General features: G+C 37.5%; 1 protein-coding gene across 2 annotated transcripts in view; it reads left to right on the top strand.

Moving 5' to 3' along the window:
- The window catches only part of TTK (TTK protein kinase), a 45,335-nt gene extending 26,163 nt beyond the window's left edge, over positions 1 to 19,172 (top strand). For both annotated transcript variants that reach the window (XM_087944278.1, XM_087944283.1), the window contains 11 exons: positions 2,023 to 2,189; positions 2,564 to 2,684; positions 5,593 to 5,685; positions 7,779 to 7,936; positions 8,033 to 8,184; positions 11,017 to 11,141; positions 12,276 to 12,356; positions 15,546 to 15,722; positions 15,941 to 16,031; positions 16,258 to 16,355; positions 18,299 to 19,172. In XM_087944278.1, coding sequence (XP_087800404.1) covers positions 2,023 to 2,189; positions 2,564 to 2,684; positions 5,593 to 5,685; positions 7,779 to 7,936; positions 8,033 to 8,184; positions 11,017 to 11,141; positions 12,276 to 12,356; positions 15,546 to 15,722; positions 15,941 to 16,031; positions 16,258 to 16,355; positions 18,299 to 18,388 — 1,353 coding nt within the window. In that variant the 3' untranslated portion in view covers positions 18,389 to 19,172. The remainder of the gene's footprint in view (positions 1 to 2,022; positions 2,190 to 2,563; positions 2,685 to 5,592; positions 5,686 to 7,778; positions 7,937 to 8,032; positions 8,185 to 11,016; positions 11,142 to 12,275; positions 12,357 to 15,545; positions 15,723 to 15,940; positions 16,032 to 16,257; positions 16,356 to 18,298) is intronic.
- Positions 19,173 to 24,563: the final 5,391 nt, after the last annotated feature.

The following is a 24,563-nucleotide window of genomic DNA, read 5'->3' as shown; positions in this document are numbered from 1 at the left end:
ATATGTGTTAGAAAACAGAGGCCTCTCTTCAAGTCTCGCCTTAGGCTTGAAAACTGGCTAGGTGACTTTGATTCATTCATTCTCTCTCAGCCCGTATTAGGCTCAAAGGACAAACTGATCAGTCAATTCCTGTCATAACCAATGCATCAACACCTGATTGGCCCAAATAAGTGGACCTTTGACTTGCAGAAAAAACATTGGGAAGAAAAAGAAAGATTTTTCCTACAAACGAAGTTGCTGTAGGCTAAAAACTAAATTTAGCCTCTACTTTAATAAACAATATGTTTGTTAGAAATAGATGTTAAACCATAGCTTTTAGTCTACAGCAGCATCCTTTGTAGGAAAAAAACATTTTTTTCTTTTGCCCTTTTATATACCTTTCCCACTAGGGAAGTCCTTGTTCCTTATAAAAACATGTTTACTAGAAACACAATTAAATAGTTTTAAGTAAAGCTATACAATGGATAATTCTGGAGCTGTTACTCTTGATTATGATGACTGCTAATAAGCCTGAAGATTGGTTGAGTTTCTACTCAGAATGAAGAACATGTGCTTTTCAAACTGATACAAGCTTACTAGATAGATTGATTGGTTATTACAGCCAAGCATTCACAGAAATGTCAGCAGAAAAAATATAGCCAGAATGAAAATTATGCCACATTCTGATTAGATTTGCAAAACGGAAAGTGTAACCTTTTTGCATTCTGGGGGAAAAAAAAATCAAGTGGATTGGTTTGGATGGCATATTACACAAGCCCATGTTTATTTGAACCTTGTTTGTTGAAGTCATAAAAATGCATTTAATCATCTAGAAAAGCAAAATAAAGCTGTGATTTCAATTTACTTTTGCTTCCATCACTGGGGGTTTTCAAGAAAAGAGTGGACAACCATCTGTCTGGGATGAAGTAAGGACTCCTGCCTTAGGAGGGTTGGACTAGAACAGGGGTCCTAAACCACCGGGCCGCGGACCGGTACCAGTCCGTGGAGCACTCTGTACCGGGCGCAAAGAAATTTTTTTAAAAAATGGCGGCTTTCTTCGCCTTCGGTGAATGCTGCTGGGATCGGGGATCAAGGACACAAATGAAAGAAGGAGGGAGGAAGCAACCGAAGCCTGTCCTGCTCTCTGGCTCAGCGGCGGTTTCCTCCCGCCCGTTCCTCTCCAGTCGCTCTCTCGCTGCTCCACCAGCCCAGGAAGAAACTGCTTCAAAGAAGCCGGGGGGCTTTTCGCCGCAGCGCCTCGAAGCACCCAGTTTACCCCACCCGACCGACCGCGGTTCAATTCAGTGCCCGTTCTGCCTGCCTGTTTGGTTGTTTGGGAGCAGCTTCGGCTGAGAATAATAACTATTCACCTGTTTTTATCAGCTGAAGCTGCTCGAAACGAAGAAGGCAGGCAGGCAGGCAGGCAGGCAGAACGGAGCACTGTGGATTGAACCGCGGGCGGGCGGGGTGGAGGTGGGGGTGAACGGGCGCTTCGGAGGAGCTGCGGCGACAGGAAAAGCCACCACCCCCGGCTTTGAAGCAGTTTCTTCCTGGGCTGGTGGAGCAGCGAGAGAGCGACTGAGGAGGAACGAGGCAGACACCTGAGGGAGGGAGGGAGGGATGGGGCTGAGGGAGGCAGGGCCGAGGCGCTCCCTGAACCAGTGAGTTTGCTGGCAGACGGTTTATTACCCGACTAGGTAACAACATCAGATGTTACCTAGTCAGGTAATGAAACGTCTGCAAGCAAACCACCAAACTTGATTCTCCCCGGTCCTTGAAAAGTGTTTGTGCTTGAAACTGGTTCCTGGTACAAAAGGTTGGGAACCACTGGACTAGAAGACCTCCAAGGCCCTTTCCATCCCCATGATTTCTCCAATGACTTGTTTTCCCCCAAAAGTGTTAAGATAGTTGTACTCATTGTAGTAAGTAATATTATCCATTTCTGCTTTCCAGTTCAATTTATATTGTCAACTATGAATCAATGGAATATATACTATGTTCTTCTTAAGAACCAATCATATAAAAGTCTTCCTCATTTTGCAGGGAAAAAACTCAAGTTTTGAACATGCTGCCTTTCCAGTTCCTAAAAGATGTTCACCGTCAGAGCAAGTTTCACGTACCATTTCACCAGAGACTGCTTCAGAGAGAAAGAGTCAAGCTTTTGTTGGTGGAACACCTCGGAACAACATGGTTCATGATTATATGGCCTGGTAATTTCATTTGAGGCTGTTTTTTTTTTAACATTCAGATTTGTTTATAGATTATTTGAATTTGCTTTTGGACAGTTTAAGCCATCATAAGAAAACAGACATGCGAATGAAGAGTTGAAATATGTTCTGAGGGATTCATGTGAAGTTGAAAGTGAAAAAGTAATTCTGGAAATTTATGTCATGTTGGCCTAACATACTTCTTAAAATATTGAAATGGCATATACTCCACAGTAGTCCAATAAAACAAACTTTATACCTTCAAGTCTTGGTGCTCAGATCAGACACCTCAGGTTGTTCATTATTTGCAAATATGATTGTTAGGAATACAGTATTTTGTGCATGGATTATAATTATATTTTTTCTTCCTGTTTCAGTACTCCAGTTGTAAGAAATAATTTTCTTCCTATGGATAAGGCAACTACACCATATAACCATTTTTCATATTTGCAACATTGTACTCCAACAACTCCATTCCATCTACAGAGTGGATTACAGGTATCAACTATTTCTAAATTGTATAAGATAGTGCAAAAGAAGTGTTGATTTCTGAATATTTTTTCATTCATTTGAGCAAGAAGGGGTTAAGAATTTTGCTAGTGATTTCATAGTAACATTAACTCTTTTAAATTTAATTTGTATTGAGTAAAACAATACAAATTTGTAGAAAAAAGAAAAATGAATAATTAACAAACAAAAGAATAAGAAAGTAAGTTAGTGAATAAGCAAGAAGGAAAATAAATATAAAAAGCAGCTTCCAATCTTCTTTATTGCAGTTATGAATGCAATAAAATGCAATTGTATTTTATCCTATGTGTAAATTACACTGTGGTTTCCTTCTTTCCATATTCTATCCTTTCTAATTGTCAAACACATAAATCACAAATTCTTACTTTTTTCTGATTTGTCACTGACAAATGTAGTTGTCTTTTCCCTAATCAAGCAAGTAAGTTTTGCCATCTGCAAATTTTATCGTCTTCAACCATTCTCCATTGTGGGTATTTCAGAGTCTTTCAATCTTTGCACATATAATAATCTTGCTGCAGATACCATATGCAAAAATTATCTTTCATAGGCCCTTTCTAGTTTGGTATTCATTAGTCCCAACAAAAAAGTTGTGGTTTTAATTGAATATTATTCTTTGTATCATTGTATGTATTTGAAACCATTTTTTCTAGATTTTTAGAAGTCCACAGGCATGATAAAACAACCCTTCATGTTTTTCACCTTTCTAAAAGTTTGAAGCATCTTTCTATATCCTAAATAATTTTTCTGGTGTCATACCAGTGATTCATTATTTTATAAAAAATAATTTTTACAATCACATATTTTCTCATTAATCCATCTGTATATTATAACCAATATTATCATACACTTTTTAAATTGTTCATTTTCCAATTTTAGTAAAAACATTTAGCAATTACATGTTCACAATTTGCAGGTAATTCAGTTTCAAATGCTGACATGTTCAGTTCCAAGGGTCCTTTTGTCTACTTTAAATTGTTCTCTTAATTGTACATAAATCATTGGAAACTAAATCGCTTTAAGGTCAATTGCTCTTTTGACTTCATCAGAATGTAATGCTAGTGCTGTTTTGAGACTGATTTTAAATCTTGGCCTCTCAAGAAGCTTGGTTTTTTTTTAATGTGGTCAAAGGACTGATTTTTAAACATGTATCAATACATTTATGTGCAAGTAGTTCTCAAGTTACAACTGTAATTGAGCCCTGCAATTATGATCATAAATGGTGATGGTTGTACAGCAGAAAGCCATGTGACCAAACCGGATTTTTACAGCCATTGTTGAAGCAGTTGTTAAACAAGTGCAGCTGTCATTAAATGAATGTCATGGTTAAGTGACCTGTTGTTCACTATGGCAGGGGTCCTCAACCACCGGGCCACGGACCGGTCCCGGTCCGTGGAGCACTCTGTACCGGGCCGCAAATAAAAAAATAAAAAAAATGGCGGCTTTCTTCGCCTTCGGTGAATGCTGCTGGGATCGGGGATCAAGGACACAAATGAAAGAAGGGGAGGGAGGAAGCAACCAAAGCCTGTCCTGCTCTCTGGCTCAGCAGCTTCGGTTTCCTCCCGCCTCGTTCTCTCTCAGTCGCTCTCTCGCTGCTCCACCAGCCCAGGAAGAAACTGCTTCAAAAAGGGGGTGGCTTTCCTGTCGCCGCAGCTCCTCCGAGCGCCCGCTTACCCCACTCCGCCCGCCCGCGTGCGCTTAAATTCAGTGCTCCGCTCTGCCTGCCTGTCTGGTTGTTTGGGAGCAGCTTCGTTGAGAATAATAACTATTCGCCTCTGTTTATCAGCCAAGCTGCTCGAAACGAAGGCAGGCAGGCAGAAACGGAGACTGGGTTGAACCGCACGTGGGCGGGCGGGTGGGGGGCAAACAGGCGCCCGGAGGAGCTGCGGCGCAGGAAAAGCCACCCCACCCGGCTTCTTTGAAGCAGTTTCTTCCTGGGCTGGTGGAGCAGCAGAGAGCGACTGAGAGAGGAACGAGGCAGACACCTGAGGAGGGAGGGAGACACCTGAGGGATGGGGCTGAGGAGGCAGGGCCGAGGCGCTCCTGAACTTGGTGGTTTGCTGGCAGGCGTTTATTACCTGACTAGGTAACAACATCAGATGTTACCTAGTCAGGTAATGAAACGTCTGCAAGCAAACCACTAAACTTGATCCCCCGGTCCTTGAAAAAGTGTTTGTGCTTGAAACTGGTCCCTGGTACAAAAAGGTTGGGGACCACTGCACTATGGGACAGTTTTTGTAGGAAACTGGAAGTAAACACTAGTTTCCAGCAAAACCGTCATAAAATTGAGGTCAGGTGACCACAAGGAGCTGCAAACAGTCATAAATGGGCTGGTTGCCAAGTGTCCAAAATGCAGTCACGGTGACTCTGGGGTAGGATGTTGGAACTTTGAAACCATGTCATAAGGATTTTTTGGGGGGTCAGTATAAGTTTGAATGGTTGCTAAGTGACCAATCATAAGTCGAGGATTACCTGCATGTTCTACAGTCAGTCTGAAAGCTAACATTGTCTTTATTTTGTTCTTTTCTAAAAAGCTGGAAAATAACACTTCTGATGTTTGTTTTGCTGCCAAATTTTAAATCACAAAGAGAGACACAAAAAGGTCTAAGCGAGCCTTCCTTGATTTTATCATTTACATCTTCATAAAATCATGTTGCTTATTGTACATCTATCCTTTGTTTTAACAATAACAACAACAAACAATTCATTAAACATACTGTATGCTACCCAACTCAATGACTGGGTGGTTCCCAGCAATCAAATCACAATAAAACCAATAAAATATATATGGTAAAAATAAAATATGGTAAATGCAATGAAGCCAGAGATTTTGATTCTTTCTAATGTACATTTCTTTTCACATACAAACTTTTTAATTCAGGTTTCAGCTTCTGTGTCATCAAATGAATGCATACTTGTTAAAGGAAAATTGTACTCTGTGTTAAAAAAAATAGGCAGTGGAGGATCTAGTAAGGTAAGATAATATTGTAATATAAATTTGTTTGATTTGATGAAAACTGTTATTTGTGAGAAATTGTTTGTTGTGAAATAAATGACATATATTTACTTTAAACCTTTACTGTGCTAAGAGCATAAACATACAACGCTTCCCTTCTTCATTATATGATTTTTCAATCCTCAAATTATTCATTATACCATTCATCATACAATTCAGTTAAAACCTCAGATTAATATAGAAAAAAACGTATGAATGCTAAAGTGTAAAATCCATTAATTGGGTGAATTGGGATCAATCCAAATGTACACTCTTTCCAGATCATCAGTATTTGATAATCAGTATTTTTCCCCTCATTTCCATATTTTAATGGTTCAGTTTGGAAAAGAGGAAAGTAAATCTTAGCGACAAATACAATATCTCATGGTTAGTTAATTTTAATATATAGTACTTATAAATTGGTTCAGAGAATTGAATAATTTAAGCTTGCAGTCTCTTTGAGCACAATAGTGCCTGCTTTTGAGCAGATCAGCATAAGACTTCACTATCCAATACTTCATTTTTTTGGTCAGCAGAAGCCAATTTATTCATTCATTCAAAAAATTAGCATGTACAATGCAACAGTATATGCCTGTGTTTTTTTTTAATAAACTGACTAAGATGGTATATGAAGAATAAAATATCAATAGATTACATCACCTCAGTTCACCACACCCTTGGTGTTGCAAAAATGTGACATTGCAAATGGATCTCAAAAATTTAAAATATCCCATAGCACTTTGAGGAGTTCACTGTAGCACCTTAAGGTGCCACAGTTCACAGCTTGGAACTGCGGGCTTATTTTATCTGTTATTTGAAAACAAATAGTAACTATTCTTGGTACTAAAATATTCTGTTGTAAGGATACTTGCTTCTTGTGTATAGCCATGAAAATATATTTTTATATTTGATTATATACTTCTAACCACAGAGTAGACAATTCTAGCAGCTCATAACTTCCTTGAAAAAATGCCAGATCTATTTTAGAAAGCATGGTTTGGACTCCTCTACTCCAGTTAAGAGTATGCACAGGTAGTATATATCAACAAAAGCCCCAAATATGACCATACCATAACAACCATAACACTGGATGTAGTCCTGAAACTTCAGTCCTGTGTACGCAAGGCTAATTACTCTATGAAATTTCAATGGCTGAGATTTCTATATACAAATTCTATCATCAAACTCATACATAATGCTATTTATCTACACACACACCCTTAATAGCTTACTAGCTGGGTTCTATACCAGATGGAACTTCTGGCCAGCCTTCAAAGCTAGCTTATTTGGAACACATCATATGAAACACATCCAATTATGAGTTTATTAGGTGTGAGTCATTGAAAAGTATTTTAATCCAAAAACTGTTACCATCAGCCAAAGTTAATCTAGAATTTTACTTTTTTCTTAGAGCTCAAAAAGTTCAGATCTCTAAATAGATAAATTGATAAAAAAAAACTGGTTGAAAAGTACATTCATACTTTAATTAAAAAATTGACATACTTTTTCAGCAAATGCATTTAAACCAACAATAACAATGCTAAATGGTTATACATACTGGTATTAATTCTCCTTAACGTTGTTCCAGTCGGTAGAAATAGGCAAATATGTGGATAATCTTGAGTCAGTGATAAATACTTGACTCTCCCTCCTAGTGATAAGAATGCATATATTTAATGCCATAAATAAGTTAGTTTTGAGACTTTGAAAGTAATGCAGGAATAATCATATACTGTTTAAAGGCTCTTAAAAAAAGAACTCAAAACAAGATTGTAGATAGTGGCGAAGCAGTGAAAAATAAAACACTGGTTCATTGGCTTTAATATAATGTATTAAATGGAAAATGAACCTCAGCCAAGCCTGTTGTATTTATTATTTCATACATGATTGAGGATTCTGTTTGTTGGTTTTTTAAATATAGAGTATTTTTGGTTATACAGTATGTTGAAATTCATAGCCTTGTGCTGGTTAATGATCACAGTAAAGTTATGTATCTGTCCAAAATAAAATGATATTGAATAAATATAGCAATATATTAAAAATAATCTTTATTTTTTAATTGGATTTTAAAGGTATTTCAAGTACTTGATGAAAAGAAACAGCTTTTTGCCATCAAACATGTTAATCTAGAAGAAGCAGATCAACAGATCATAGAAAGCTATAAAAATGAGATTGCTCACTTAAACAATCTTCAGCAGCATAGCGATAAGATCATCCGACTTTATGACTAGTAAGTAAACGCTTTTGTAAAATCAGTTTAATCCCTCTTTCTGCCTCCCCATGCACGCTTAGATTAACTTTTATTTTTGCAACTGTGTTATTTTAGTGAAATCAGTGAGAAGAATGTCTATCTGGTGATGGAATGTGGAAATATTGATCTTAATAGCTGGCTTAAAAAGAAAAAGACAATTAATCCATGGGAACGGAAAAGTTACTGGAAAAACATGCTGGAAGCTGTGCATACAATTCACCAACATGGTAATTACTGTTTGTATGTCTGGACTCTGTTCTTTAGAATAGTTTCAGGAACAAGTGTAAGGAATACAGTTAGAATAGTACAACTGAATAGCCAGAGAAAATAAAACAGCAAGACAATAGATGCATGATATGGCAGGAGTAAAGCGCACATTCAAAAAGTTTCTAAAAAGAAAAATTCCTGTTAAGCCCACTTTCACTCACATGTATGATATTTGTAACTTTGCCTTAGTTACAAAGGCATTGTTGGGTACTATCATGAAAAAGATTGCCCATCCAGGGTTTAAGATAAAGACAGATATAAAAGAAAGTACTGTAATTTATTGTTAGTCATTAATATTCATCTATGCAAACAAAGAAAAGTGATGATTAAGAATAAAGATGTTTCTTGGAGGGTTTGAGGCACTTCAACAAACTACAGTATCCTACCTGAGAAGATGAAGGGAGAAAGAATAGTTTGTCACCATATGGGAATGAAATTTTGCCTGAAAAGCAATTCATACTCTTCTCTGATTACAAAAAAGGGTTTCACAGAGGTAGTTGTGAGAAAAAAAAATAAAAATTGTAAAAATATATTATTAAATATTAAATAATGCTACATTTCAGTTAGATATATTTATACACATACACATTGAGGATAGCACATGTTTTTCTAACAGCCCTGATACAAATTACTTATATACTTACACACATTTCTAATAAGTAATTTTACTCTAGAAAGCCTCGGAAGCCCTTACAAAAGAATTCAGTGACTGCTGCTATCAAAAAAAGGCCTGTAGCGAAATTTAATTTAATTTATGTGCTTCTTTTCCAAATTGAGCTAAAGAATAAGGTAGGTGGCCTTATTTTGGATGGGAAACTTGGAATCTTGCTTTGAGAATAGCCAGATTTGCTATAAAGTTGTTTTCCTCTGGCTATGTGTGAACGGTCAGGCTACATATTGCTGTTGACACAATAATTTAAACAATACCAAAAGCAGGTGTAGGTCAGGTGTGAAATATTTCTCAGTCAGCAACCTCCTCAGCTGCTTAGTGCTTAAAATGCTATTGTTCTATTCTACAATTGAACTAGGTATTAAGATACAGGTAGCCTTTGACTTACGGCTACAATTGAGCCCAGAATTTATGTTGCTAAGTGAGCAATTTATGGAGTTTTGCCCCATTTTACAACTTTTCTTGCCACAGTTGTGAAGTGCATCACTGCAGTTGTTACGTTAGTAACACGATTGTTAAGTGAATCTGGATTCCCCATTGACGTTGCTTGTCAGAAGGTCGCAAAAGGGATCACATGACTCTGGGACATGGTCACCGTCATAAATACGAACCAGTTGTCAAGCATCTGAATGTAAAGCGTGTGACCCTGGGGATGCTGAAATGATCCTAAGTAACTTTTTTCAGTGCTATTGTAACTTCAAACGTTCACTAAACAAACTGTTGTAAGTCAAGGACTACCTGTATTTAAGAAGCTTTCATACACATTTTCCCATAAAAAAGCAGTGTACCTTACAAATTAGCGTACACATTCTATTTAAAATAATTTAAACATATGTACAGCAAGTAAAAAGGGAAAAAACAAAACTAATGGTCATTAAATAAGCAAATTAGCCTCGGTGGCGCAGTGGTTAGAGTGCAGTACTGCAAGCTGCTACTACTGCAATTTGGCAGATCGAATCCCACCAGGCTTAAGGTTGACCGAATCCCACCAGGCTTAAGGTTGACTCAGCCTTCCATCCTTCTGAGGTGGGCAAAATGTGAAGCCAGATTGTTGGAGGCAATAGGCTGACTCTGTAATAAACCACTTTGAGAGGGCTGTAAAGCACTGTGAAGCGGTATATTAGTGCTATTGCTAAATACATTATTATTGTTTTTATAAACTTCATAATTAATATAATTAATTGTATTAATTATTATTATTTACCAAAGGGTAGTACAAAACCAGACCAAACAGCATTTCCCTCAATAGTTACAAATCAATCCCATAAAATTATTTTAGAAGTTAACAGCAACCTACTCAGCAAATATTAACACTAAAACAACCATCACAATAACAGTACATTTAAAATAATGCCTTGGATCGGGCAAAATATTTATATATCCATAATAATGTAAAGAGCTGTTTTAATTAGAATTGTCAGCTAAATAAGATTTGGGTGGAAAAAAACTTTACAGACTTTACACCAACCAGCCACTCCAAAGGCTTTTAGTTCCCTTTTAAAATCAATCCGATTTTCACAGAAACCAAAGGAGGAAGGAAGCTGATTATAGGCTCTTGAGGCAGCAAATTCCACTTCAGGATGAGGCCATCAAAATTGCTTTCTTATGAATTGCTATCAGCGGCCTCTAAAGACATCGGCATGGAGAAGTAGTTCATAGCAATGAATCTTAAGTGATGGACAGGTTGAAATAGACAGAGACAGTCTTTCAAGTAGCTAGATTCCAATTACAGACTATTTAAAATTCTAAAAATAAAAGGCAGGAATTACACATTGTAATAGAAATATTCTGTACTACTTGAGGATTCCAGATGTTTTCAGAGGCAATCAATAGAGAAGATGGCATGTTGGAATGTGGTCATTTATGCAGTGGGCAAACTCGGGGGAAAAATATAATTCAAAATTGCACATGTGTCTCCAGACAGTTTTCTAAATCAGTTGTTCTACAATATCATATAGCTGAAAAGATCCAGTGATATCAAGGACACAAAAACCCTCCACTCCTGATTACCTAGATACTTTACATAGGATTTTGATTTTTTTTTCTACCTTGTGTTTTAATATGTGGGTAAATAATCATTCTTGACACACTTTGAATTAATTGAACAAATTTTAATTTACAGGTATTGTTCATAGTGATCTGAAACCAGCAAACTTTCTATTAGTAGATGGAATGCTGAAACTAATAGATTTTGGCATTGCAAACCAGATGCAGCCAGATGTGACTAGCATTGTTAAAGATTCCCAGGTGAGACAATTGTGAATGACTAAACATAAAAGAAGCAATTATCTTAAATAATTGCCTGTTGTTTGATAATGGAGTATCATAAGAACATGTTGTAATCAGGAAACATTCAGCAACATGCACATTGCATTTATGTGTTTCATTTACTTTCTTCCTTGGTATGCTTGGACAGAGTCAAATCTTATTTTTCCAATGATTATGGTTGAAAGATTCATAATGACCTCTAATGAGAGAGAAAAGTGAATTGTCCTAGCTATTACAGTTCCAATTATTTCACTTTGTTGCTGAAAACTTTCAGGAGAATCCTATATACGTAAATGTATAGGACTATGAAGTGTATTAAACATCTGTCTAAGAGGTTTTAAAAATATTGATAAAACAATAGTCTGGTCTCTAGATGTGGCTTTAGCTCTCATTATTCTGTGGATGGCTATTCTGATTAAAGCTGATGAGAAGCTAGAATCCAACGAGTTTAATATTTAAATGGCCACCTTTAGGTTTAAAAGTGGAGTATCTGCTGCCCCATCACTGCAATATGGTTAAAAAGCTAACACATTGTGCTGTTATTTGTAGAACTGTTCTACTTTTAAACTAAGGTTAAGCAACCGTGAATGGGTTGTATGACTACATTGGTTTTTCAGTAAAACAAGTTTCTCTTGTTATGACAGTAGCTAAATTAGTGTAGTTATTACTGATTCTAAAGTATATTAGGATTTTAATTTTATTCGAATTCTTAACCAAAGAACCTAATTATCCTTTAGCATGGTTAATATTAGTATACATTATCAGGGATTCCTGACTTGATGTAAAATATATTAGAGCAGGGTATAGTTACGTAGCATCCCCAAACATATATTAGACTTAAAATGGCCAAATTCTTATGAGGTGTCGGACTTCTATTGAAATGTTCAGTAAGACATTCAAAAGCCTGTAAGATCTTTGGGATTAAATTGCTAAATTCTCATGCTATTTGAGGGGGGAAAGGTTTGATTTGTAGCATGGATTTGGAGTATTCTCAAAACCCAAAAAGTTTTGTTATGTTAAATCTCTAACATAATTTAAATTTTAAATCAGTTATAGAAGTCTTAAATGCAACTATTATTTAAATTTACATAATCCTATTTTTTATGTTAAAAGGTTGGCACCATGAATTACATGCCACCAGAGGCGATCAAAGATATGTCTTCCTGTGCAGAAAATGGCAAGTCAAGATCAAAGGTAATATATTCTTCCTATAGTTCAAACGATAAAATGTTATTGTTTTCTAAATTGGAGCAAACTTTATTTGAACAAGGAGATAGAAATAAATTATAAAGCAGCTGGAGAAGAAAGCTGAGGCAAACTCCTTTTTCCTATCAACTTTCCTTCTGAAACAAAATGGAAGAAAAAGTTCATCTTAAATGTGGCCAGTTGCTGATTGAAACCCATGGGATTTATTTATGCAGCACAAAATTGTGAGGGTTGTGCATTCTTTAAAGCAGGGGTTGCCAACCTCAGGGACCACCAAACTGATAATTTTAAATCCCGTGGACCAGAGACCCTGGGAAAATCCCAACAAAAGTCTGCAGGAAAATTCCCCACCCTGTTTTCCTATCAATTGATCATTCGTTATTTGGGATCACAGGATACTGTCTCCAGGCAAGAGAGAGAGAGAGACTTTTGGCTTCATGCAAGGAAAACAGCAGAAGTCTTTCTTTTTCTCCCCCAAACTCCGCCAGAAATGAGTCTTGCAGGGTCCCAAAGACTCATTTCTGGTGGAGTTTGGGTGACAGAAAGAAAGACTTTTGCCGCTTTCCTTGTGTGCAGCCAAAAGGAGAAGAAGAAAGAAGCGGAAAGAAGCAGCCCAGCGGCCAGGTGAGGAGCGTGGGGTGAATGGGGCAAGTTCCTCCCTATCCCCCTCCCCTCACAACTTCGTGTTGTTTGCAACGCAAGCGATGCAAGCCTTGTGTTCCTGCAGGCCATGTGGGGAGCGCAGCCTTGTGTTCCTGCGCAGCCTGGATTAATTGCTTTGGGGGGGGGGGGTGACATTTCTCTGCGGACCACCAAAATTTTCTGGCAGACCACCAGTGGTCCCCGGCCCACTGGTTGGCAACCACTGCTTTAAAGAATGATTTAGAAGTGAGTTGGACCTTGCACACCTGCAGCACTTTTCTTCTGTCCTATAAAAGTACTAAAAGCAGCCCAACTATTTCAGGCTTCCACAGGAGCTAAGAAAAAAAAGGTTTGCTGTGGCTTTAAGAGTTGCATTAACTTTTGAATGGATTCCTTAAAAAAGAAGCATGACCATCTCCATGCTTTGCTACATTAGGTGGATATTAGGCAAGTGGAAGGCAGCTTACTAAAATAAGAAGCATCTTGCAAGCAGGCAGAAATTTAATATTAATACCGTGTTTCTCAGAAAATAAGGCTAGGCACGCACCCGTGCCTCTCCAATGGGCCGCTTCTTTAGCGGCCGTAAGGAGCACCTCACACGCATCCTTGCTTGCCTACCTGTAGCCTGCCATCGTCCACTCTGGAAAGCCCGTCCACCACGCCGCTTCTTTCGATCCCTGCTTTCCCTGCCACAGTTGTCGCTCATCCAAAGCGAGTAAGAAAAAGAAAGGGAGAAGGCACTTTTGAACATGTCCAGAACTTTTCATGTTGTCATGATCAGCCCCCTGCCATGGATGTGTGTGTGTGTGTGTAGGGGGTGTGTGTTTCTGGTACAGATTAGGAAAAAGGGGGTGGATTGGAAGAGATTTTCCCCATGAGAATTACAATAATTAATACAGAGACACTGCATTGGATGGAAGCCCCCCCCCCCCCCAACGTGTGTGTATTTGGAGACTGGGAAAACTCTGGAAGCTGTGAGCCAAAGAGAAAAGGCAGAGGCTAGAGGAGAATGGACACACACCCCCCTCCTCAGCAAGCGAATTGGGAAAAGTCAAAAATCCACCATGGAATCTTAGCGAACCTAACCTTTTCCCACAAGTTTCCCCAAGGCTGAAGAGATAACAGGAGAGGCAGCCTGTATAAATCACACCCTACAAGCATTGCATTCCCCATTCTCATGGGGAAAATCTCTTCCAACCCACCCCCCTTTTTCCCTAATCTCTGCCAGAAACACCCCCCTACACACACACACACACACACACACACACACACACACACACACACACGGCAGGGGATGATCATGACAACGTGAAAAATTCTGGATGTGTTCAAAAGTGCCTCCCCCCTTCTCCCCTTCTTGCTCGCTTTTCTTGTGTGTGTGAGAGAAAGCGAAGGGGGAGGGGAGGTGGCATGTGCTTAAATAGGCCCAAATTTTGGGGGCAGGCCTTAATTTAACTGCATGGGCACAAAACAGTGCTGGGCCTTCGTTTTGGGGTGGGCAGTATTGTTGGAGAAACACAGTAGAAGATAACTTGCTTAGAGAGGAAGGGGCATTATTCCCATAGGCATCGACAGCAAGTTGAAGACCTCAAAGTGATTACATCTGTGTTGAAATATTATGCAAATGATGACCTTATGTAATCTGCATCTGAGAGTATATAACTTGTCACCCGCTGACCTTGGGTTAGCGCAATGGGTGGCATTAGCCATTGCGTTCTTTTGTCCCCATATTTATGTTCTTTCATGCCTGGCCTTCTATAGTGAACTGCCTTTGCTTCTTGATGTCAGGAAGATTGACAGGGACTCCTCCCCCTCCAATGTTTGTTTCGAACTATTTGCTCCTTGATGCCAAAATTTAGCTCGCAGCAACTTCAAACAATATTGTTTTCAAGTACAAAAATAAAATTGGGGTGATAGTGCCTGATTTCTTCACCCTGGCCTTATCTTTACTGTACATTTCTACTGATACCTAGGCAAGTTGCATGATGTAGAACTACTGCCACCTCCATGTGATTTCACATCATGCTGTGCTGTTGCTGCTGCAGTTATTTAGAACCACTTCCTAAAGTGTGATGTTCTGCTTTCCTGGCCCAGTTTTCTCTGCCTCCTCTCACCTATTCTTTGTCATCCCTGAAATTCAGCTAAATCTGTTAAGGAGGTTTGATCATACAATTACATAGATTTAAATGCGGCCACTTTGGTATTTAATTTGTGATTTCATGGATGCAAATTTTTAGCATTCCTTTATCATATTCCTAAAAACTTGATCTGTTAATGCCACTTAGATTGTTTACCTTGAAAACAGGGTTTATTTTTGGTTAATTATCTTTCACTTTCATTGATTTGACTGTGAATTAATGACATGTACAGATGTTAATATACATCACTTTGGTGGTATGCAGAATCACAATGTATGATCGTATAAAATAAATGGTTCCCCCTTACTGCATAATCAGTTAGATCAGATACGGTTATGTTAAGAATGTCAAAATAATGGTGTGATTGAGTGATCCCATTTTTCTTTCTACTTTTTAGATTAGCCCAAAAAGTGATGTGTGGTCATTGGGCTGTATTTTATATTGCATGACTTATGGAAAAACTCCATTTCAGAACATAACAAACAATATAACAAAAATTCATGCCATAATTGACCCTAATTATGAGATAATGTTTCCTGACATTGCAGAAAAGGATCTTCTGGATGTCTTAAAGGTAATATTTTGTATCTCTTTTTTATAATGATTTCATGCTCTGAGTTCTGCTTTAGAGATAATTTTCCAAGTCATTATTTTAATTATGTTTAAATATCCCAGAATATGGGAGGCACAATAGGTTTCTTGATTTCATATTTCTTGAATTTATGTATATATCCTTTAGCATGATTGGTTCCATTTTCAATTATTTCCTATCTTTATGTCTTTTCCCCCCAGAATTGTTTAATTAGGAATCCTAAGCAAAGAATATCTATCTCTGAACTTTTGATTCATCCTTATGTACATATACAGTCCAATTCACAAATAGGTAATTCAACTTTTTTAATAGATATTATTATTGTGTTTATTTTACTAAAATTTAAAAGTGATTTAAAAATATTTGCAGATGTATGTATGTATGTATGTATGTATGTATGTATGTATGTATACCTTAAGTCAGTTTACCAAATGCTATGTACCAAAATTTTCAAACAGCTTAAAATCAAATCATAGGGCATACATCTCAAACAAAATTTAATTTTAAATTCTCCTAGGACATCAAAATGCAAAAGGAACATCAGAAGAAATGAAGCGTATTCTTGGTCAACTGATTGGCTTGAATTCTCCTAACTCTATTTCTAAAGCTGCTAGAGTAAGTAAATAAGTAACATCACTGGTAGTATAATTAAAATGAAATGAATTTGTCACTCAGAGTTTCTTCAGGAGAGAGAGAAATAGGCTCACTGAATGGTGAATGTGTAATAAATAGTTTCAAGAGTTAGTAAGTAAATAATAAGGAATTATGTTGTTGATGAAATTGAGGCTCTTATAAAGTAGACAATAATCAATAGTTTGAGTTAGGTGAAATGGGACGCTCTTCTACGCAAGTAGTCCTTGCTTAGTATCTGTTTATTCAGCAACTGTTCAAAATTACAACAATGCTAAACAAAGACTTATCATCAGTCCTCACATTTCTGGCAGTTTCATTACTTTCATGGTCACATGAACAAAATTCAGGTTTACTTGGGCCTACCTGTATTTATGATCACCTATTGTCCAGTTGCTCCCACCTCCCAGCCCTTTCCACTGCCACACTGTGTGCCACTACTGTACTGGGGGAGCCTTTGCGCCACCTTTCACACTGGTGCTGCCAGGGCTTTTTTCATGCCCCGACCAGGGACTCTTTGGGCCCTGGCCAATGCCTGAATTTGTACAGAAGACCCTAAAAGAGTCCTCCTTTCCCACCAGTGCAACACAGCAAGAAAAGATAAAATGAGCTGTGGACAATTGGAGAAACTTTTAATTTTATTCCAAGAAATTGTCACTTGGGGGAGGAGTATTTACAATTTATGTTCTAATTTTGAGGGGATCAATATTATGAGTAGAGTTAAATTCCTGAATGTCTTGAATTCCATATATTCCTGAATGTCTTGAATTCCACCTCATTCATTAAGTGTGTTTTGAAATATCAAGTAAGCTCTTTTAAATGAACAAGTTTATAAATGTGGAAGTAGCCAGTTGATTTCTCATGGGTTTCCCTGATTTTTTTTTAAAAAGAAAAATTTCATCATGCCTATTTGAGTTTAGATACAGAAATAAAATAACATTTCATTAGACAATGTGTTTCTACTTAGTTTGGTCAAAATAAGCAATATATAATGTGCGGCTTTCTAATGACTCATATTTATGGACATGATTTCCAATTTCTTTTGAAAATAATTGCAAAAAAATACATTAATCCTTTGTCTTAATAAAAAATTAAATATTTTTTTAATTAAAATTTATGTTTTTACTAAAATAGTAGAGAAGTCTTATAAGAAAGTATGAAGATACTCTAAATTATTAATTATTAAACCTGCCATATTTTGGCATGGCCAAAATAAATTCCAGAAGATTATTTGCAATATGTGTTGGGAAGAATAAGGAAAATGTGTGAACAGAAGCTGTAATTTATTTTATTCAAGTTACTTGTGTCTTTCCAAGACTATGTAAACTAATGAGATTCAACTGTAAATCAGCAGATACTGCTGATTTTTATTATTATAATAATAATATTATATATTATTATATTATATATTTATATATTATTATAAAATTATTTTTCTATGTTTTACTGCATTTGTAACATCAACCAGGTTTCTTTGATGGTTATTTCTTTTTCTCCTCCAGAAGAATAAAAAAGTATGCTAAGTGGAAAACAAGAGAAAACTAAGGCCTGCACCAAATTGTGTTACAAATTGTGTTATTAGCAATATGTGTATAACAGTGGAACTCCCTTTATATGCTTTCAGTGTATATACTGAACTGTGTATATACTCGTGTATATACTGAACTGGCATTTACACACCACTAGTGCAGAAGTTTTAGAAAAAAATAGCAGAAAATCATCTCCTAAGTGTCTGAGAGAACTGAAGAAAAATGGAAGCAAAAATAAAACTTTGGATGGGAAGAGGAGTAAATATTTATGAAGGATTTGTTTTAGTTAGAGATGATGACAAAAAAGGATTAAGCTCAATGTTCCATAGGGGAAAAAGGGGGGGATTTGAAAGTAAAGAGGAAAGATTTAATAATTTGTCTTGTCTTTTTAAATTTCAGACGTTATATGAGCAGTGCAACAAAGGTGAAGGTTTAGATGTGTCTGCTTTTTCGAAATCTGACAGTTGGACAACCTGGAAAACAAAGTAATAAAAGACCTGATTTACAAAAGATATTAATGAAAATAAGATATTCTTAGCAAAGGCTGGCCCCTTCTGGGTATATTTGTCTTGCCACTTACAAATGCTTTTCATCATTTGTTCATCTAGTATTTGCATATAAATATGGATCATCCCTGCTATATAACATGCTGGTCTGCTGTTATATTTGGATAGCAAATACTTGTGGATTGGTTGAATAAAGCTTAGCTGCAATTCTGAATCTTGAGGGAAATATTTTTACTTGTTTTAACATGAACCGAGGAACTCTAGTTCTGGACAACTATCTTTATGAATCAAGTCAATTCTTTTCTATCAGATTCAGCTGTCGTGTTTTCATATTTTGCTGGTGGTAGATACTATAAAAGCAGTTCTTCAAATTATGCTGCTTCTATCCATTATTTTATCCTGTACATATTCTCATGGAAAGATTTGGATGTACAGATGATACAGACTACTGATACTGATGTTCAACTTTGTAAATAAAAAGATACTCATCCTGTGTAATCTTCTTGCAGTTTCTACGTAAACAGAACATCCTATAAAAATCAAATAACTTTATTTGAAAAGCTTAACAAGTTAGTGATCCTGAAATTGAAATTGTAATCTAGTAATTCTGGTTGTACAAATTTGTTCCTCTTTACTGTTAAGCTTGAAGGTTTTCTTTTTGTTTTTGTTTTACTGTAACTATATTATCACTTAGGCAAACCCTTTTGTGATGTGAAATTTGCATTGCAGTTTAATAATTTTCAGGTCAGTTCCTATTTCCATGTCCTAAAAAAGACAAAAAAATAAAACAACAAAACAAAACAAAAATAAAAAAACTTAAGAATAATTTCTTGTGCAGACACATTCCCTGGACTCAATTAATTCTTCCCTAACAATCACAGTGGGAAAGTACCTAAAACACAGACATCCTAATCCTCATGAGGTTCTGATTTAATTTCTTAGGTCCCCAGAAGTAATATGGATTACCTTATCACTCTGAAATATAACACTACTTAATCACAGCTGATTCCTCTAAAATATTTTATGGTCTCAGAAATCCTTGGGGATGCCACTCCCTTTCCAAGGAATGGGTGTAGAAGAAGACAGGCAGAATCCTCCAATTCTGAGGCATCACAGGAGGAGTCACAAAGGGATGGTTTGGGAACTGGATAAGCACTTGCGCAAATAAGAGATGGTAGATTGACAAAACTAGTCTAGCCTCTTCTTCTACAGTTTCTCTTTTTTTAAGCAGATTTGATCCGTTGCCTTCATTTGAAAAAAAAAAAAGCCTCCTATTCATGGACGTCTTGGAAATATTATAGAACAGTTTGCCATTATCTTTTTTCTATAATTATGTGAGGTCCCCTGTCCGTCCCCCATGTTCCCAGTCCAGTCTACAACCATGGATTTTTTTTAATGATTTCTCATCTAAGTACTAAGAAGGACTGGTTACTTCTGAAGTTAGATAAAGAGACAAAAATTGACATTTAATTCACTGGTGGTGTGCTCTCATGTGTAAATTATTTGACTGTAATTTATTCAGTAAACTATGATTAAATATTTTATCATGAGGTATGAATAACAGCAATTCTTTAGAGTTTTTAGGCAACATATCCTCCCCAGTTTATTTCTGGAAATGTTGGTATTTCAACATAGAGCATCAACTCATGCTTGCTTTAGACAGGTTTTTTTTCCTGAATTCATAATAGTTACATTCCCACATTCCGAATTTGTTGCCCTTCAATTCAAACAATTAGCCAGATATTTGTCAGATCTTTTCAGGTATACTGTAGGTTAATCTACATATGCATGTTAAGATGTCATTTATAAAGATCAACCGATGGACAAAACTGGATACGGTCTTAGATTTTTATGGAAAGAGGTAGCCTCATAAAATAAATGTAATAATTCACATCGTAGTAAAATATGTACAATGTGCATTTAGATTAGTGTGATTTCCCTATCACTGAATTCAGTGGGACATGCTTCCAATGTGCATAGGTTGAGTATTACAGCATTTTTGCCTGTAAATATTTTTAGCACATTTAACTCTTAATTTAAAAATGCTCCAACTTATAATGAACACTCAGACATAGTAGTACAAGTGAGTCTTGACTTACAATTGGTTACTTGGCGACCATTCAAAAAAAAATTCACCCCAACTACTTACAAAGTGGTTTTGAATTTCCAACATCAGGGCCCCAATTAGGGTGCTCAGCTTTTGACTGCATTTGGGGCACTCTGCAACAGGCCTGCAATTGTGTCTGTAGTGGCCCATGGTGACATGACCATGATTTACAACAGTTTTGCTGGAAACCTGCATTTACTTCTGGTTTCTGGCAGGAACCGGCTTAAAGTGAACAATGGATTCGCTTAACAGCTGCCACAAATCAGATCATAAAACCGGGTCCAGTTGAATGGTATCATGGCCCCTGTCAACCTGAATCTGTGGAGGAGGAGGAGTCAGAGCCAGAGCCAGAGCTGTAGCCGACAGAGATCGAGGAGGCAGCTTTGTTAGCTTCGGAGGAATGCGGGGAAGAGCAGGACAAGGCAGCCCAGGGTCCCTCGGGAATGGGACAGCTTGCTACCAGGGAGGAATGGGGGCAGGATGACAGAGAGGGCAAGCCGTGGAAATGAGTGATCAAGTTCAGACGATGAACAAGGACTGCCTCCTGTTCCCTGAGCATGGAGAGTGGAGAGAAGGCGGGAACAGCACAGGCCGTACCAATGACTTGGAAGGAGAGCGCCCTGCGCCTCTTTACAAGGCACACCTGGGACTGAGATTTAAGGAGACCCTGTGGGGAGGGGTGTTTGTAGGGAACAAACGCTGAATTAGTGGAGTTTTGTGTGCTGTTGCAGACATCTGGCTTTTGCAGGACTGCTTGCCTTCTTCCCTACTTCATGGACTCAGTGCCTTGTTCCTTGCTTCGTGGACTCATTGCTTCTTCCTTGCTTTGTGGACTATGCCTTGTTCCTTGCTTTGTGGATTCATTTCCCTGTTCCTTTGCTTTGTTGGACTTCTCACAGCCAGAGACTTGTGTGTGTATATATGTGTGTGTGTGAGCGCTTTTCTCTGGGACTTGCCATGAACATAGGAGCGTTTGGGGGAAAGTTGGAGCATTAAAGGGGAGTTTGAACTCTCAACTGGCTGTGTGGCCTTTGTATCTTGTTCCGGGTCATCACTCATGGCAACTCACTTTATAATTATCATGACTTAGGACCATAATTGCCAGGCTCAATTATGTAAGTTGAGACTATCTCTACTATATTCATAATAGTTTCACATTATTTATTGAATGAGATAAGAGAACACGGTTAGCCTAGATGTGCAGTTTTTCAGTTTGTACAAGGTGTGTACTTTTATGGTAAACAAAGTGATGCAAATATTAAACATAGAAAAACAGCATCACTTTTCTTTCTCATATTCTCCAAGAAAAAAAAAACTTACCTTTTTTGTGTACAAATTATAGTTGAAGTATACAGAAGACTTACGAGATCTCACAGGGAATACTTAAGCTCCCAATTCAAAATAAGCCAGTGAATAGTTTACGTCTCTGTTTCTCAACCTTGCAACCTGAGGTCCACATATCTTTAAAGTTGCCAAAGTTGACAGACATTGGTCTACATATTGTATTTGTCTGATATTTAATCACAAGTCACATAATGAGAAATGGTTCACTGAAGGACCAAACACAAAAGAGATGTTCTCTAATGTTCAGTCACATAAAAGTAAAAGGTAAAAGTTCCCCTTGCACATACATGCTAGTTGTTTCTGTCTCTAGGGCTTTCCATTTCCATATCTATTACAAAGCTGAAGAGCCATCACTGAAGATGTCTCCATGGTCATGTGGTCAGCATGACTAAATGCCGAAGGCGCACGGAATGCTGTTACTTTCCCACCCAAGTGGTCCCTATTTTTCTACTTGCATTTTTACATGCTTTCGAATGTTGGCAGAAGCTGGGACAAGTAATGGGAACTCACTCCGTTACGCAGTGCTAGGGATTCGAACTGCTGACCTTTCTGAGTGACAAGCTCAGCGTCTTAGCCACTGAGCCACTGCAGTCACATAGGCACACATAAATAGCCAGCTAGGATGGGGGTCCTTGTTGCTCTCTGAGCTTGGTTGTTTTTTTGCAGACATTTCATTACCCAAACTAGGTAACATCATCACTGCTTTCTGCAAGAAAACCACCAAGCTCAGAGAGCACCAAGGACCCCTCATTTCAACCCTGAGCTACAAATATTCTTTATTAATGACAATTAAATTTGAATCCCAAATGCTAAGAGGTGATGGAAGTAGTGTATTTGTCAGGGATTTCTTGGAAGGGATTACACATGAGCTACAATCTGACTCTTCACCTCAATACCTCCTGCTGGCTGAGAGAACAGTAAGAATGCTGCAATCATGATACAATCATGATTCCAATTGGATGGATTACTAAAATCAGGGTGGCGCTTGTGCTAGAAGAGGTGCCCTATTTAAAAGTGTATGACATTTGAGTCAATGACCCAAACACTTGGCTTTCTTGAAATAAATTATATTCTAGGTCCACATATTAGGTAACACCATATTTTACTTATATCCATAGTGTGCTGGATAAATCAAAGCTGAATGGTAGGAATGAACCACGGTTTTAATATCATAGTGATGGGTTCATATTATAAATTCATATCATTTTGTATTTATTCTGTCAAGTTTATGTAGTGTATAATGGAGGTGGTGACCCTTTGAGAGCTGTATGCAACGAAATTTCATTTTAATGTATGCCAATTAGTGTACCTTCTAAGTGACAACAAAGTTATTCTAAGTCTAAGTCATAAAATGTACAGTCTCTTTTGGTCAGGCGTGTATCCTCAGGACCACATGACCAGATGCTCTGTTTTGGCTACAAAATGGGCACTGGTTGTTATTGCTTTCTTCCAAGACGATTCTCCAGATTTCCAAGCTAAGCTCCAACCCTGCTATTCCTTTGATTTCCCACCCATACGCTAAGTAGGTCTATCCTGTTTAACCTTTTGAGATCAGCCAAAACCAGACAAGGCTTAGTGCAATGTGTGAGCCTAGCTAATTGTATTACCGGTAGTTCAGAGTAGATAAGAGTCGGTTTGGTATAGTGGTTAAGGTATCAAGGTGGAAACAGGCTGTGACTTTTAATCCTCCCTTAGGCACAAAGCCAGCTGGATGACCTTGGGGCAGCCACTTTCTCAGCCATAGGAAGAAGTCGGTGGCAAAGCACTTCTGAAAGACCTTGCCAAGGACACTGCAGGGACCTATCCAGGCTGTTTCCGAGAATTGGACATGACAACAGGAAAAAAGAAAGCATAGGATTGTGCTGTTAACATTCTCTTGAAAATGTCTGAATATTCTTATCAGTTTCTTCATCTGTGAAGTCTAATTTTGCTTCATTTGAATACACAATGAAACAAACCACAAAGGAAATACATATGGATGCATATATATTAGGGGTGTGCATCAACTTTATTTGAATCTTGGTCCAAAACTCCCTAGGCTGTTAGAAATCTTAGATTTGTTTAAAGAGAAACAAGTTTCTTTTAACACCAAGGTCCATTTTAGAAAGATAAGCAGGTTTCTATTTAAATTATACACTATACAATATGCTACCCTAATAGCGTTTGTTTGATTTTGGCTTAATATAATTGCCCTAGTATTTTTAAAAATTTCCTCCTAAACCTATACAACTATATGTACATACTTTAGACAAATTGTACTCCTGTCACTCTTTTCTGGGGAGAGATGGGATAAGTTAGAAGCCTCCCTAATGGTGCCTAATGGATCTTCCTAAACAACCAAGAAGGAAGCAACCACCAGCTTTGCAACAAAAGGAAACAAATCTATACTACCACAGGTGCATCTCCTTTAGGGAAAAGACAGCAGAGAGAAAAGGGAGTTTTTGTACATAGTCTGCCCAAAGAAGAGACTGGAAGAGAACATCAAGTCCAGTGATGCACACAAAACCATATCTTAATGTAAATCTCCCACCTGTAGTGGTTCATTCTTTTAAAAGTTTGCATCACTATCATCAACATCAACATCGACAGTGTCCCCTTTCCTTCATTCAGTAAATGAAGTCAACTTACAGGTGAAACTTGAAAAATTAGAATATCGTGCAAATGTTCATTTATTTCAGTAATGCAACTTAAAAGGTGAACCTAATAT

This window comes from Notechis scutatus, chromosome 1, assembly GCF_049901735.1.
Source record: "Notechis scutatus isolate UNSWTSFEM ecotype Mainland chromosome 1, rNotScu1.2, whole genome shotgun sequence".
Lineage (NCBI taxonomy): Eukaryota > Metazoa > Chordata > Lepidosauria > Squamata > Elapidae > Notechis > Notechis scutatus.
This window is presented reverse-complemented; position numbering and strand designations above follow the sequence as displayed.